The 13,869-nt window shown below is 38.9% G+C and overlaps 1 protein-coding gene across 8 annotated transcripts in view; it reads right to left on the bottom strand.

The window, feature by feature from the left end:
• Positions 1-11,832, bottom strand: part of ACBD6 (acyl-CoA binding domain containing 6) — a 231,393-nt gene extending 219,561 nt beyond the window's left edge. For 2 of the 8 annotated variants that reach the window (XM_027086147.1, XM_027086148.1), the window contains exons 1-2: positions 11,289-11,832; positions 4,412-4,476 (exon numbers count right to left, since the gene is read on the bottom strand). In XM_027086147.1, the coding sequence (XP_026941948.1) occupies positions 4,412-4,476; positions 11,289-11,510 (287 nt within the window). In that variant the 5' untranslated portion in view covers positions 11,511-11,832. The remainder of the gene's footprint in view (positions 1-4,411; positions 4,477-11,288) is intronic. The other 6 variants (XR_003428511.1, XR_003428510.1, XM_027086150.1 and 3 more) reach the window with 6 other exon arrangements.
• Between the last annotated feature and the right edge of the window lie 2,037 nt (positions 11,833-13,869).

Below are 13,869 nucleotides of genomic sequence, written 5' to 3'. Positions count from 1 at the left end.
TGCAAGGATTCCTCAATATATGCAAATGAATCAATGTGATACACCATATTAACAAACTGAAGAAAAACCATATGATCATCTCAATAGCTGCAGAAAAAGCTTTTGACAGAATTCAACACCCATTTATGATAAAAACTCTCCAGAAAGTGGGCATAGAGGGAACCTACCTCAACATAATAAAGACCATATATGACAACCTACAGCAAACATCATTCTCAATGGTGAAAAGCTGAAAGCATTTCCTCTAAGATCAGGAACAAGACAAGGATGTCCACTCTCACCACTATTATTCAACACAGTTTTGGAAGTCCTAGCCATGGCAATCAGAGAAGAAAAAGGAATAAAAGGAATACAAATTGGAAAAGAAGAAGTAAAACTGTCACTGTTTGCAGATGACATGATACTATACATAGAGAATCCTAAAGATGCCACCAGAAAACTACTATAGAGCTAATCAATGAATTTGGTAAAGTTGCAGAATACAAAATTAATGCACAGAAATCTCTTGCATTCCTATATGCTAACAATGAAAGATCAGAAAATTAAGGAAACACTTCCATTTACCATTGCAACAAAAAGAATAAAATACCTAGAAATAAACCTACCTAGGGAGACAAAAGACCTGTAGGAAGAAAACTATAAGACACTGATGAAAGAGATTAAAGATGATACAAACAGATGGAGAGATATACCATGTTCTTGGATTGGAAGAATCAATATTGTGAAAATGACTATACTACCCAAAGCAATCTACAGATTCAAAGCAATCCCTATCAAACTACTAATGGCATTTTTCACAGAACTAGAACAAAAAATCTTAAAATTTGTATGGAGACACAAAAGACCCCGAAGAGCCAAAGCGGTCTTGAGGAAAAAAAACGGAGCTGGAGGAATCTGACTCCCTGACTTCAGACTATACTACAAAGCTACAGTAATCAAGACAATATGGTACTGGCACAAAAACAGAAACACAGATCAATGGAACAGGATAGAAAGCCCAGAGATAAACCCATGCACCTATGGTCAACTAATCTATGACAAAGGAGGCAAGGATATACAATGGAGAAAAGACAGTCTCTTCAATAAGTGGTGCTGGGAAAACTGGACAGCTACATGTAAAAGAATGAAATTAGAACACTGCCTAACATCACACACAAAAATAAACTCAAAATGGATTAGAGACCTAAATGTAAGACCAGACACTATAACACTCTTAGAGGAAAACACAGAACACTCTTTGACATAAATCACAGGAAGATCTTTTTTGATCCACCTCCTAGAGTAATGGAAATAAAAACAAAAATAAACAAATGGGACCTAATGAAACTTAAAAACTTTTGCACAGCCAAGGGAACTACAAACAAGACGAAAAGAGAACCCTTAGAATGGGAGAAAATATTTGCAAATGAATCAACAGACAAAGGATTAATCTACAAAATATATAAACAGCTCATGCAGCTCAATATTAAAGAAACAAACAACCCAATCCAAAAATGGGCAGAAGACCTAAATAGACATTTCTCCAAAGAAGACATACAGATGGCCAAGAAGCACATGAAACATCACTAATTATTAGAGAAATGTAAATCAAAACTACAATGAGGTATCACCTCACACCAGTTAGAATGGGCATCATCAGAAAATCTACAAACAACAAATGCTGGAGAAGGTGTGGAGAAAAGGGAACCCTCTTGCACTGTTGGTGGGAATATAAATTGATACAGCCACTATGGAGAACAGTATGGAGGTTCCTTAAAAAACTAAAAATAGAATTACCGTATGACCCAGCAACCCCACTACTGGGCATATACCCAGAGAAAACCATAATTCAAAAAGACACATGTACCCCAATGTTCACTGCAGCACTATTTACAATAGCCAGGACATGGAAGCAACCTAAATGCCCATCGACAGACGAATGAATAAAGAAGATGTGGTACATATATACAATGGAATATTACTCAACCATAAAAAGGAACGAAATTGGGTCATTTGTAGAGACGTGGATGGATCTAGAGACTGTCATACAGAGTGAAGTAAGTCAGAAAGAGAAAAACAAATATCGTATATTAACGCATATATGTAGAACCTAGAAAAATGGTACAAACGAACCAGTTTGCAGGGCAGAAATTGAGACACAGATGTAGAGAAGAAACGTATGGACACCAAGGGGGGAAGTGGCGGGGGAGGGGTGGTGGTGGTGTGAGGAATTGGGAGATTGGGATTGACATATATATACTAATATGTATAAAATGGATAACTAATAAGAACCTGTGGTATAAAAAAATAAATTAAATTAAATTAAAAAAAAAAGCGAGGGGAAGTGAAGACAGAGATAAGAATACAGTGAGTAAGAAGGTAGGGACTTCCTGCAATTTAATACCAAGGGCAATATTTTAGTCCTGAGCCCCCTTCTGTGTTTTCCTTTTCTTCTTTTTTGCCAGCTGCTAGGACAGGCCTCCTTCATGGCTTTTCCCTGCCAATTCTTTCTACCTCCAACCGGGAAGTACAGCCACTGATCTACTGTAAAACAGAACTCAGTCCCACAGTTTTCTCACTACCTGCCTGCTCCTATGATGAACAGAACATCTTTCTGAGGTTTCCTAAATTTATTTTTGCTGAATCTCTTGAAAGTTACTTGTATACATCATAACACTTTACCCCAAATATATATTCTTCAAAGTGAAGAAACTTAATATCAGTACTATTAAATAAACGTATATAGACCATATTCAGATTTCCCTGACTTCCCCAAAAGGTTCTTTATAGCTTTCTTCTCCCAGATGAGGAGCCAATCAAGATTTACACACAGCACTGAGTTTCATGTATCTTCAGACTTTTTGTCTTCCATGATATTGCTATTTTCTAAGAGTCTGAACCAGCTGTTTTATAAAATATCTTTCAATTTGCATTTGTCTGATTGTTTCCTCACCTACAGAGTGTTCTTGCCAAAAATGATTAATCATGACTAGAATCAGGTTAAATATTTGGCAAGAGCAACATATAGGTGACATGTCGTTTACAATTCATCACATGACAGCAGTTTGTCCCATCGTGATAGGAGTCAGGACTTAGTAAAAGCAGTATCTCCCGGTTTCCTCTTTGTAATCAATAAGTAAACTGTGGATCAGATTGTGTGAATATTGTTCCCTAGTAGTTTTTCATCTAATGATTTTAACATCCATTGATGATTCTTTTTTTTTTTTTCATTGATGATTCTTGACTGGATTATAATTATAGCAGTTGTAAAGTCTAAACTTTTAAAAATTATTAAAAACAGTGAGATAATAGGCAAACTTGGGGGAAAAAATAATGGTGAATTATAATTCTTAAACTAAAACAAAAAACTCACAATAAAATTTACATCAGGTATTCTCTACAACAGTAATAAAATGCCAGTCAGAGAACTTTTTGTTATCATCAGCAAAGAAAACCTGCGCCAGAATGAAAATCAAAGCACTGCTTCCTTCACTGAGAATGTCTTACACAAAATAAAGTCAGCTGAACTAAACAGTTGTGCTTAATGACATTAACATTTGCATTCGGGTTCAAGCTCTACATCTCCTCAGAGCTGAGTAACAAACATTTCCTAGACAGGCAACTTGTCCAGGGGACCACATTGTGAAATATGCTTCTTCTCTCTATAACCATATTTCATCTTTCTTTTTAAACCCTACTCTCTCTACTTTTAATTCTAGGGCTGATGCTCCAAAGTCCTTCCTTCTATAACTAAGGTTCCCTATTGTATGCAATTTCTCTCTTTTCACTTAGACAAGGTAAGAGGAAATAAGGCCTCAAATGATAAGAGGTAATCTCTGAATTCTAAGTAAAAAAATCTAGGAGGGCATAATCTTTTCATGTATTCAGGAAAGAAGTAGACTCACTATCTATTTTTTCCCCCTTCTGCCCAACAGGGTATTATACGCACTTCTTCACCATGGTATGGGTGGGCAAGAAACAGAAGGGCACTAGAAATGAGCAGATAAAATTGCGAAGGGGAGAAGAGTAAAAAAATTGGGATTTACCCTGCTCTTCTACCTTCCCAACCTCCTGGCCTTCCTCCAAAGATCCCTCCAGAGGGGAGAAGTGGTGTCCCATTAGGGGCTGTATGACAGGGAAGGAAAATTCCAACCAATAGCTCTTTTGGTCACTCTCTAAGAAGCAATTCATATGCAAGGAATGTGTGTCTGTTGTGAACTACTTATATACCAACATCATGGCATAAGAATCCTTTAGGAGATTTAACTACAATCGGATTCTTTTAATCTCTCTCCCAACTGCCTATCATTAGCACAGTCTACAGCAGAAAGAGATTAATAGAAAACTAATTCTTTAATCTGCTCACTACTTTCTAATTCCTAAACACCTAAGCCATTTACAACAACCCCATTAGATCCCAAGAATTTCTTACCATTTTTGCTTTCCTTCAAAGTCAAAGAAGCTTGGTTTAGGAGTATTGCAATTTCCAACTTTGACCTAAATCAAGCGGGAGGGGGGTAAAATCAAGAACTTATTTTTCAAAGAAATGTCAGAGAAACTTCTAATTTTTAAATCTATTATGTATACTTCATAACTATAGGTTAGAAAATATCTGCATCATATAAAATAACAAAATTTAACATGCTTTGCAAAAGCAAACCGAAAAACAAACTTTAAATACAGGCTGCTTTGGCTTACTGCATAAAAAAACTGTTATCTAACAGTGTAATACATTATTAAAAAAAAGGGTGACAGTGCATTCCTAAATTCGTAGACAAATTATATATATGAAACAAATTATAAATATAGATTATGCAATCCTTATTACCATTTGTAATGTAGAAGAATTTTTAAACATGCAATAAAACAAGCTTTAAAGTACAGTTTATCAGAATTCATCATACCGTCTGTCTGTGTTGATTCTCATAACACTATCAGCATTTTATCTCTCTCAAATTCCAGGATAAAGCACACTATTTTTAACGTGCCCTATTATGAAACTAGTCAACATAAATTTAGATGCTAAAAGCCACACAAAAAAAATTTCAAGATTTCTCAATAATATAAATTCTAGTTATTCCACAATAGTCTTCTCTTGTTTGTGCTCAATACTTATTTTTAATCCTCAAACACTTGTAGTTAAACTACACAGTAATTATTTTCATTGTCAATAAGCATAAGTGAAATTCACACAACTGTAGAATTCACTACACAGCTCGATTCCCACCACCAGCAGTAATCTCCCTTTCTGATGAACCCTCACAGCACTTACTCTATACCTCTCTGATGGCACTTTTCACTTTTACCTTGTGTTAGCAAGGTTTGTGTAGTCTCATCTTGCTATTAGAATATAGCCTCTAAGAAACCATTCTTAAGTCGCTCATTGCACATAACATAGTGTCTAACTTAAGGCAGTAAAAAAATGTTTGTTGCATATAAAATGAATACATTAGGCATGTGTTCAACAAAATACCTATTTTCCCTAAAGCTAAATACCACAATCTGGACCCCATCTACTTCTCAAAGACCTTCCCACTACCTCCTTCTACTCTTACACACTTGCATTTTGCTAAAATCAAACTGATGGTCTACTCACTAACCAGACTGATCTACTCACTGCATTTAGAATTTTTATTCTATTTTGCTCATGTTATTTCCCTCACCTAAAAAGACTTCTCTTCTCTCAGCTTTTCAAAATGCTAAATCTCCTTGCAGTCCCACTCAAGGTTCAAATTCTAAGAACCCTTTCCATCTACAATGATCTCATCCATCTCTGAGCTCCTAACAACCATCATCTCTATCATTTGCTTAGCCATTAATCACATGGCCCTCTGGCTGTTATTAAAATGTACATTTACACAGGGGCAGCCCGGTCATGATGGGACGGGGGAAGAAATGATGAAAGATCAGGAGCTGCTTTTCTTGAACAATCACCATAAACCAAAAGTTTCACATATGTATGTCAAATGAGCCACACAACAATCCTGTTAGGCTTGCCATTACAAATTCATTCTATAAATGAGTACAGAGGAGCTCACACATGAGTAAATCTTGAATTAGGAGTCAAGACTTGACTCCAGGACTGTTAGACACCAAAGTCCAATATTACTCTACTATACAACACTCTTTTATATGCCACATAGAATCTAGGCTTCAGTTCTGGCATCTCTAAAATCACTTGAACTACTGTGTTAGAAATATGAAATGAGATAAACTACTAGGCATCATAAAAATAGCAGTTATTACTATTTGTGGTTTTTTTATTCAGACAACAGCCAGTGGCAGAAACAAATACCAGTATCTATCCTTCCTCTCTCTTATGGTAATAGAAGTCTCAGCCGGACACATGGTCATTGAGCTGAACATTACATGTGGCCATGCAACTTCTGCCCAGGTTCGGGGGGCTGGATGTATGTGAAAGTGATATAAATATCTTCCTTAAAAAGAAAGGAGGGGGCTTCCCTGGTGGTGCAGTGGTTGAGAGTCTGCCTGCCGATGCAGGGGACACGGGCTCATGCCCCCGTCTGGGAAGATCCCACATGCCGTGGAGCGTCTGGGCCCGTGAGCCATGGCCACTGAGCCTGCGTGTCCGGAGCCTGTGCTCCGCAACGGGAAAGGCCACAACAGTGAGAGGCCTGCATACCGGGGTGGGGCGGGGGGAAGAAAGGGGGGCTTGTTCTTCCCCTTCCCTCTGCCCTGGCTAGAACATGCGTATGGTGAGCTATCTCTGGCCATGGGAAGAGAATCTTTGGGCAGCAGTTCACAAACCTTTTGGTCTCATAATCCCTTTACACTCTTAGAAACTGATCCCCCCAAAGAGCTTTTGTTTACGTGGGTTATATCTATCAATATTTACCAGATTAGAAATAAAATTTTAAAATATGTATTAATTTAAAAATAATAAACTCATTACATGTTAACATAAATAACAAAATTTTATGAAAAATATACATTTTAAAGCAAAAAAAATTTAGTGAGAAAAGTGACAGTGTTTTACAATTTGCAAATCTCTTTACTGTCTGCCTTAATAGAAGGCAGGTGTATTCTACTTCTGCATTCAATATATTGCAGTATATGCTGTTTTGGTTGAAGTAAATGAAGAAAATTCAACTTCACAGAGATATGTTGTTAGAAAAGAAAAGTACTTTAGTAGCATTTTCAGATAATTGTGGCTACTCGTCTTTGATATCACACCAAAACTAAACAAGTGGCAGTTTCTTTAAGGTTAATTGCAATGTGGAATCTGAAGTGATACCAACAAATTTTTCACACTGTTACATTAAAATCCATTGGTCTGACCTGCACTTTCAATGTATCTTTTATCCACACATAATTTGTAACCTCATTCCCTGAAATATTTGAAAAAACAGTTCACTGAGTTCCGCAGATCTTCCAAATGACACAATTCATTATACATACAATACCGGAAGTTCACAATCATTAAAACCTCCACTAATCTTATCAAAAACGTTTTTCAGTATTCAGGAAGCTGTCAAGATCGGGTGGCAGATACAGATTTTCCAAACTTAATTTTCACTTGAAGGCTCAAATGTTGTCACTGGCAACAAATACTGTCAGTTGTTTTCCTTGAAGTGACAGGCTGACTTCACTCATTTTCAAGGAACTGTATGCCAAATGCTCAAATCTGAATAAGCATAGTTTATCAGTGAGTTGCTCTGCTAAGTAAAAATCATGTTTCATGTGGGTAGCTCAACTTGCAACCAAAAATTACACAGGTGTTTTTCCTCAAAACAACCAACATAATTCAGTATGCAGGAGAAGTATTTTGTGTGTACCCCCATTTCATCACACACAATAGTAAAAAGATGTGTACTCAAGAGTTAATACTGAATAAAAATCAATAATTTTCACTGCTTCATCAAAGACATTTTAAAGTGAAACTGGCCTTTTTTTTTTTTTTTTTAACTCAGAGTACATAGTGGTTAAAAAAAAATAACTACCAGTACAGTCTGCTGCCACTGCCTTGATTCATGCTAACACATCAGCAGTTTTATCTGCCATGACAGCACAGAAAAAAGGCAAATACAAGCATATCTCGTTTTACTGCACTTTGCTTCATTGTGCTTTGCAGACACTGCGTTTTTCACAAATTAAAGGTTTGTGGACACCCTGTATCAAACAAGTCTATCGGCACCATTCTTCCAATAGCATTTGCTCACTTCATGTCCCTGGGTTACATTTTGCTAATTCTCCCAGTATTTCAAACCCTCCACTAGCGAAAAGATTATGAGTCACTGAAGGCTCAGATGATGGTTAGCATTTTTTAGCAATAAAGTATTTTTTAATTGAGGTATATACATTTTTTAGACATAACACTTTTGCACACTTAATGGACTACAGTATAGTATAAACATAACTTTTATATGCATTGGGAAATCAAAACATTCGCCTGACTCACTTTATTGTGCTATTTGCTTTATTGCAGTGGTCTACAACTGAACCCTTGATATCTCTGAGGTATGCCTGTAGTGTCTTGGTATTATTATGAAAATAGTTTTGACTTTATATTCTGTGAAAGTCTGAGGGATTATCAGGGGACCATAGTTTGAGAACTGCTGCCTTGAGGGATGGCTGAACTACAAGACAGACAAAGACTAAGCCCCTGGATGATCACATGAAACAGAAGCACCCTATCAGCCCTAGATCACCTACCTCCAGACCATTATGTGAGATGAAAATAAAAGTTCAGCAGCTGACCCAGTATCCTCACTGATATAGAAGCTTTTGTATTCCCAAATTCAAAGAATAGTTCTGGATCCACAAAGACTGGGAAAATAAAACTACAGGATTTTAGGACATCGTAAGTAACAGTTTCCAAATCAGGGATGATGAATCCTAAGCTATGAAACAGTTATAAAATGCAGCACTTTAACAGAGCATCATCTAAACTCTGTTCTCTCTGATATATGTATGATATATCAGTGCCCCTGAAACAGAGTATTTCAACAAAGTTTGACAATGGTAAATGCCAGGGAATCAAGTGTACCCAGGTTAAAGTAGGAGGACATGCTGAGTATCCCCACCTGTGCTAATGCTGAAGGTTCCTCAACAGGAGCTTCAAATTTTCATTGTCCTCTAGTTTCACAGGTGTCAATTAGTTATCTTTTGCTGGGAGAGTGCAGGCTAATGCATGGAGGACCAAAAAAACCCTGTTAATTGGTGTGATCTTTCTGAAACTTCACTAAAAGATAATTGTGCAGCCATAGGCTTATCCAAGACTAAAAGAGCTATTATGTTATGTTAGGGCTCTGCCTGATATATTTTAAAGCAAAAAAAATTTAGTGAGAAAAGTGACAGTGTTTTACAATTTGCAAATCTCTTTACTGTCTGCCTTAATAGAAGGCAGGTGCCTTCTATTAAGTAAGGTTCACATCTCAGCTTATTTTCAGCCTCTTCCTGCTGACAAAATAGAGTGCTATTTGGAAAAGAAAATGTAATTATTTTATGATAAAGGTTGATTTTATGAGAAATGTAATTATTTTATGAGAAATTCTGATCCACCATACAGGAATTATACTGGACTTTCAACTTTGTTATTCTATCAAAGATGCTATTTTTAATACTGCCACAGAATTCTGATAAAAACAAGATATTTAGAAGAGATTGATAAACACTGTGTGCCCTAACATATCTAAGTAAGCATAATCTTATTCTCTAATTCTCTAATAATTATTCTCCAATAACGAGGAATTTTATTTCCAGAAACAGAATATCTCTAACCACACTAATGTCAAGAGGGTGAGGAACACACGCCTCTTCCAGACTATCTGGATGAAGTATATTTGAGACAGATGGTTGCCAGCTGACAGGTGACTATAGTTCACTGATGACTCGAATATCAGATATTTAATAATGATGATGCTAATATCAATAAATATATGTCATAGAAAGAAAAACAATGTTTTTAGGAAATTTGGAGAAAATTAGTCTTATACTGCTCAGAGAATCATCAGTCAGCCATGTTACTGGTCCAAGCGCAATGCTCAATAAATTCTTGTTAAATAACTGAAAGTCTCATTTTAATGTTATTAGGACAGGATAAATGACCAAAGAGAAAACAGATATCCAGGACTTCTGCATGAAAACAAATTCTGAGGCCAATTCAGGCATATTTTCATTCAACACTATAATTTATACCATTTGTTCCTACCAGCTATATCTCTCAGGTCACTTTAACAGATATTCATGAATCTTCAAAAGAAGGTTCATCTCTACTTAGTATATTCAGTTTAAGAATACAGAGGGTCCCCACAACTTTTTTTTTTTAAAAGAATACAGGGGGAAACAGATACCAAGAGGCATAAAATGGGCTGTTATCCAGAACTTCATTCCTTCCAGTGTTCCAAAGAGCTGGAGTTTTCCTGAACTGTTATTTAACTCTCATGAGCGATTTTTCACATGTTTAAATCTAAACACCTCAAGTAACTTTATAAGTCTCTTGATGGCAAGTGTCATGATGCTTTTGCTTCTCTGCATCCCCCACAGGCATAACACCCAAGTGTTTTGCCATAAAAGATGCTGAACAAGTATTTGTCGATTATGATAAAGCAATTATTTTTCTAACCCAATTACTCTTTAAGGATAAATTAAAGATGTCTCATATGACATTATTATTATTATTTCCATACTTCCAGGTAATCTTTGAAGCCTTAGAGTCAGGAGCTACAATCTCGTTCTAGTTCTCTATGACCCTAGGCAAGTTATCTACTCTCTCCGGGTTTCCTTATTCCTAAGAGAAGGGCATTATTTCATCTGGTGTTTTCTAGCTCTAAAATTTTCATAACTGTATCTAACACAAGCATATTCAGCCAAAACATAAGTCTAAGATATTTAGGGTTAAAAAAAAAATCACAATAATAAAAGTAGTAATACTTTACTTTGCATTGCATCACCCTCTTTATTACAATCATATTATTCTCAGAAATGTTTTTTTAACATTACTACGTTTACTTCCAAACGACCCTCTGGCAAGAGTGAACGATAAATCTTGTTTTGTAAATGTTCTGAAGCTGGTGAAAGCGTAAGTGCAAGGCCACTAAGCAAGTCAGAGAAGACACAGAAAAACTGTCATTCAGGGTCAGCTAAATATCACTCCTCGGATAGCAGACAGGTCCTTTCCGTGTCCAGAATGATGCTAATCCTTAGCAGATGATTAAAAAACAACACACACACACATACAAACTTCATTACACCTAACCATTAATCAAGCACGTTTACTATCTGTTTTTTGGAGGAAAGAGAAGGCCTGTGGTCGCTCTCCCGCATCCACCCCTTCCCTGCGACTTTACCTGCTTGTACCGGGCATACAGGTACAAGAGCTGCTCCCTGCTGGCTCCTTGAACCAGGCCTCGGAAGTGCGCGGCAGCCTTCTCAAACAGCTCTGTCAGCCTCCTGGACGCCTCGGTCTCCGGGCTCTGGAGGGATTCCATATCCACGGAGTCGTCCCCCGAGCTCAGCTCTCCGCCGCTGTCGCCCGTAGTGGCTCCCGCAAGCAGGAATGGCGAAGCCATGTGACCGCCCGTCTTCTTCAGACGGGGTGTGACGCCGGCTTGGGGTCCTGGCCCACCAGTCTCGGTCTTGAGCCAGAGCTCAAGTCGGACCCAAGCTCACTTCCTCGCGCTCCTCGCTTAACTGTGCCTCCCTCTCTCCCCCTGCCCTCCCTAGGCGTGCGTGACGGGCTCCGCCTCCCTCTGCAGCTCTCCCCCGCTGCCCGGCCTCTTCCGGTACCCCTGGCTAACAGCGCGCTCCGAATAGGTCAGGTCCCTGCAGCAGCGCGGCGGGGTTCTGCGAGCAGCACAGCAGGAAGTCCTGGAAAGAAGGAGGCGGGGCGGCGTGGGCGCGGGGCGGCGTCAGCGGCAGAGCACGCGCCCGGAGCTGCGGCCGGCGGCCTCTTTCTCACTGGGCGGGGGAAGCGTGGGTGGCCCTTCTTTGAGAACCGCCGCTATGTTGCGGGATGCATGCGACCGCGCTGGGGGAACGCTGCTTGGAGAAACAGTCCTCAGTTGTTGAGGAGTCTGTTAATCGTTTCGTTGAAAATACTGGGCCATCGTGGGTGGGGGAAGGAGGCCGTCTATTTGGTAGTGTAGCGATAGAAGCGGAGTTGTGGGAAACTTGGAGCTGAGGACGAAGGTTCCGCCTGCGCCCGCCTTCCAAGGTTAGGTGTCCCGAGCGCCCCAAATGGGCCTCGGATACCTGCATCCGTTGCTGGAGAGTTTGGTTCTAACTTGAATAGTGAATGGAAATTTGGGAGATGGGGCCTTCAGCGCCCAAATTGTGTGATTGGTCCAATCCGTGTCTTGCTTTGCATGCGTCCGTGACCCCCATCTCGCTGAACTTTATGGGACCCCACCCACACCCCAGGGCCCTTAGCGCGGTGCTTCTTCCCAGCTCAGCCTTTGCCACTGTGCTTTGGCAGACCTTGAAAAGTGAAAACAAAAATGTACTACATAGTTCTGCCCTGGACGAACTCAGAAAACTGCAGCAACTATAACGTGATTGTGATAGTGTCAAAGAAAATAGTCAATAACCAATCTGTAATAGGAGTAGAGGAGAGGACTTCCCTGGTGGCACAGTGCTTAAGAATCTGCCTAACAATGCAGGGACACGGGTTCGAGCCCTGGTCCGGGAAGATCCCACATACCACGGAGCAACTAAGCCCTTGCGCCACAACTACTGAAGCCGACGCGCCTAGAGCCCATGCTCCGCAACAAAAGAAGCCACCGCAATGAGAAGCCTGCACACCAAAACAAAGACCCAATGCAGCCAAAGATAAATAAATTTAAAAAGAATAGAGGAGAGTTTTATTTGAGCCAAACTGAGGACTATAGTCCAGGAGTTAGCCTCTCGGTAGCTCTGAGGAACTGCTCTGGAGAAGCATGGTTTATCAGCGCAATTTTATGTTCTTTCAGAAGAAAGAACATCAAACCTGATAAGAGTACATTCCTTCAAAGTTAAAAACAAACAAAAAAAACAGATTAGCTTGTACACGGCAAGTTAGTATGGCTTTGGCACCGAGGAAAGGAGCCTTATCATCAAAGGAGTACTAGCATTGATGTCCCAGAAAGGGAGACTTTTATCTCTGTCTTCAGAAGGGACGTTCTTTACTTCTGGACAGTGCACTCTTTTCTTTATTGATTAGAGCAGATATACAATGCATGTTGATGGGCTACAAGGCAGGCTGTTCTAGATAGCATAAAGTTCAAGCTAAATCAACGTATAAGCTAGAGTGACTTCCCCATACCTCAATATCTGAAAATTTCTTCCATCAATAGTTAAGTTTTACTGAGTGGTTATTATGTCCTAAGTGTTGTTAAAAACAACAACAACAACATTATATTCATTTAGTTCTCAAAACACTGTAATAAGAACCATCAGAATGGTACAAAGAAAGTGTTCTAAAGAATGGTTATTCACTGTTTGGGGTTAGGCTTTAGATAGGTGGACAGGGGAGAAGGGGTAAACAGGGTGAGAGAACAAAGAAAAAAGGCAGGAAGATGAGAAACCTTGGATCAGGATTCAACAAACATTCCTTGAGTATCCCAAATGTACCACTGTTAGTCCCTGCTCTCAGGGCACTCATGGTCCAGTCAAAGGATGGCTGATGAACAAAGTCTTGTAATTAAAAAGTGATAATAGTAACTTATTGATTCCCTTACTGTTTAAGGGAGTTAATTCTTACTGCTTAAGGTAGGTACAGTTATTTCCAGTTGAGACAGGAAATTAACACAGAGTGGTTAGGTAACTTGCCCAAGGCTGCACAGTTAATAAGTAGAGAAACAAGGGAAAAATCAAAGTTGTAAGTTGTTTTAGTCAGAAATTAGCCTGCATATGGTGTAATGATAGATGATGAATCTGAAAAGTAGACTGAAG

This window comes from Aethalodelphis obliquidens, unplaced genomic scaffold (assembly GCF_003676395.1).
Source record: "Aethalodelphis obliquidens isolate GAN/ISIS:26980383/991018 unplaced genomic scaffold, ASM367639v1 scaffold55, whole genome shotgun sequence".
Lineage (NCBI taxonomy): Eukaryota > Metazoa > Chordata > Mammalia > Artiodactyla > Delphinidae > Aethalodelphis > Aethalodelphis obliquidens.
This window is presented reverse-complemented; position numbering and strand designations above follow the sequence as displayed.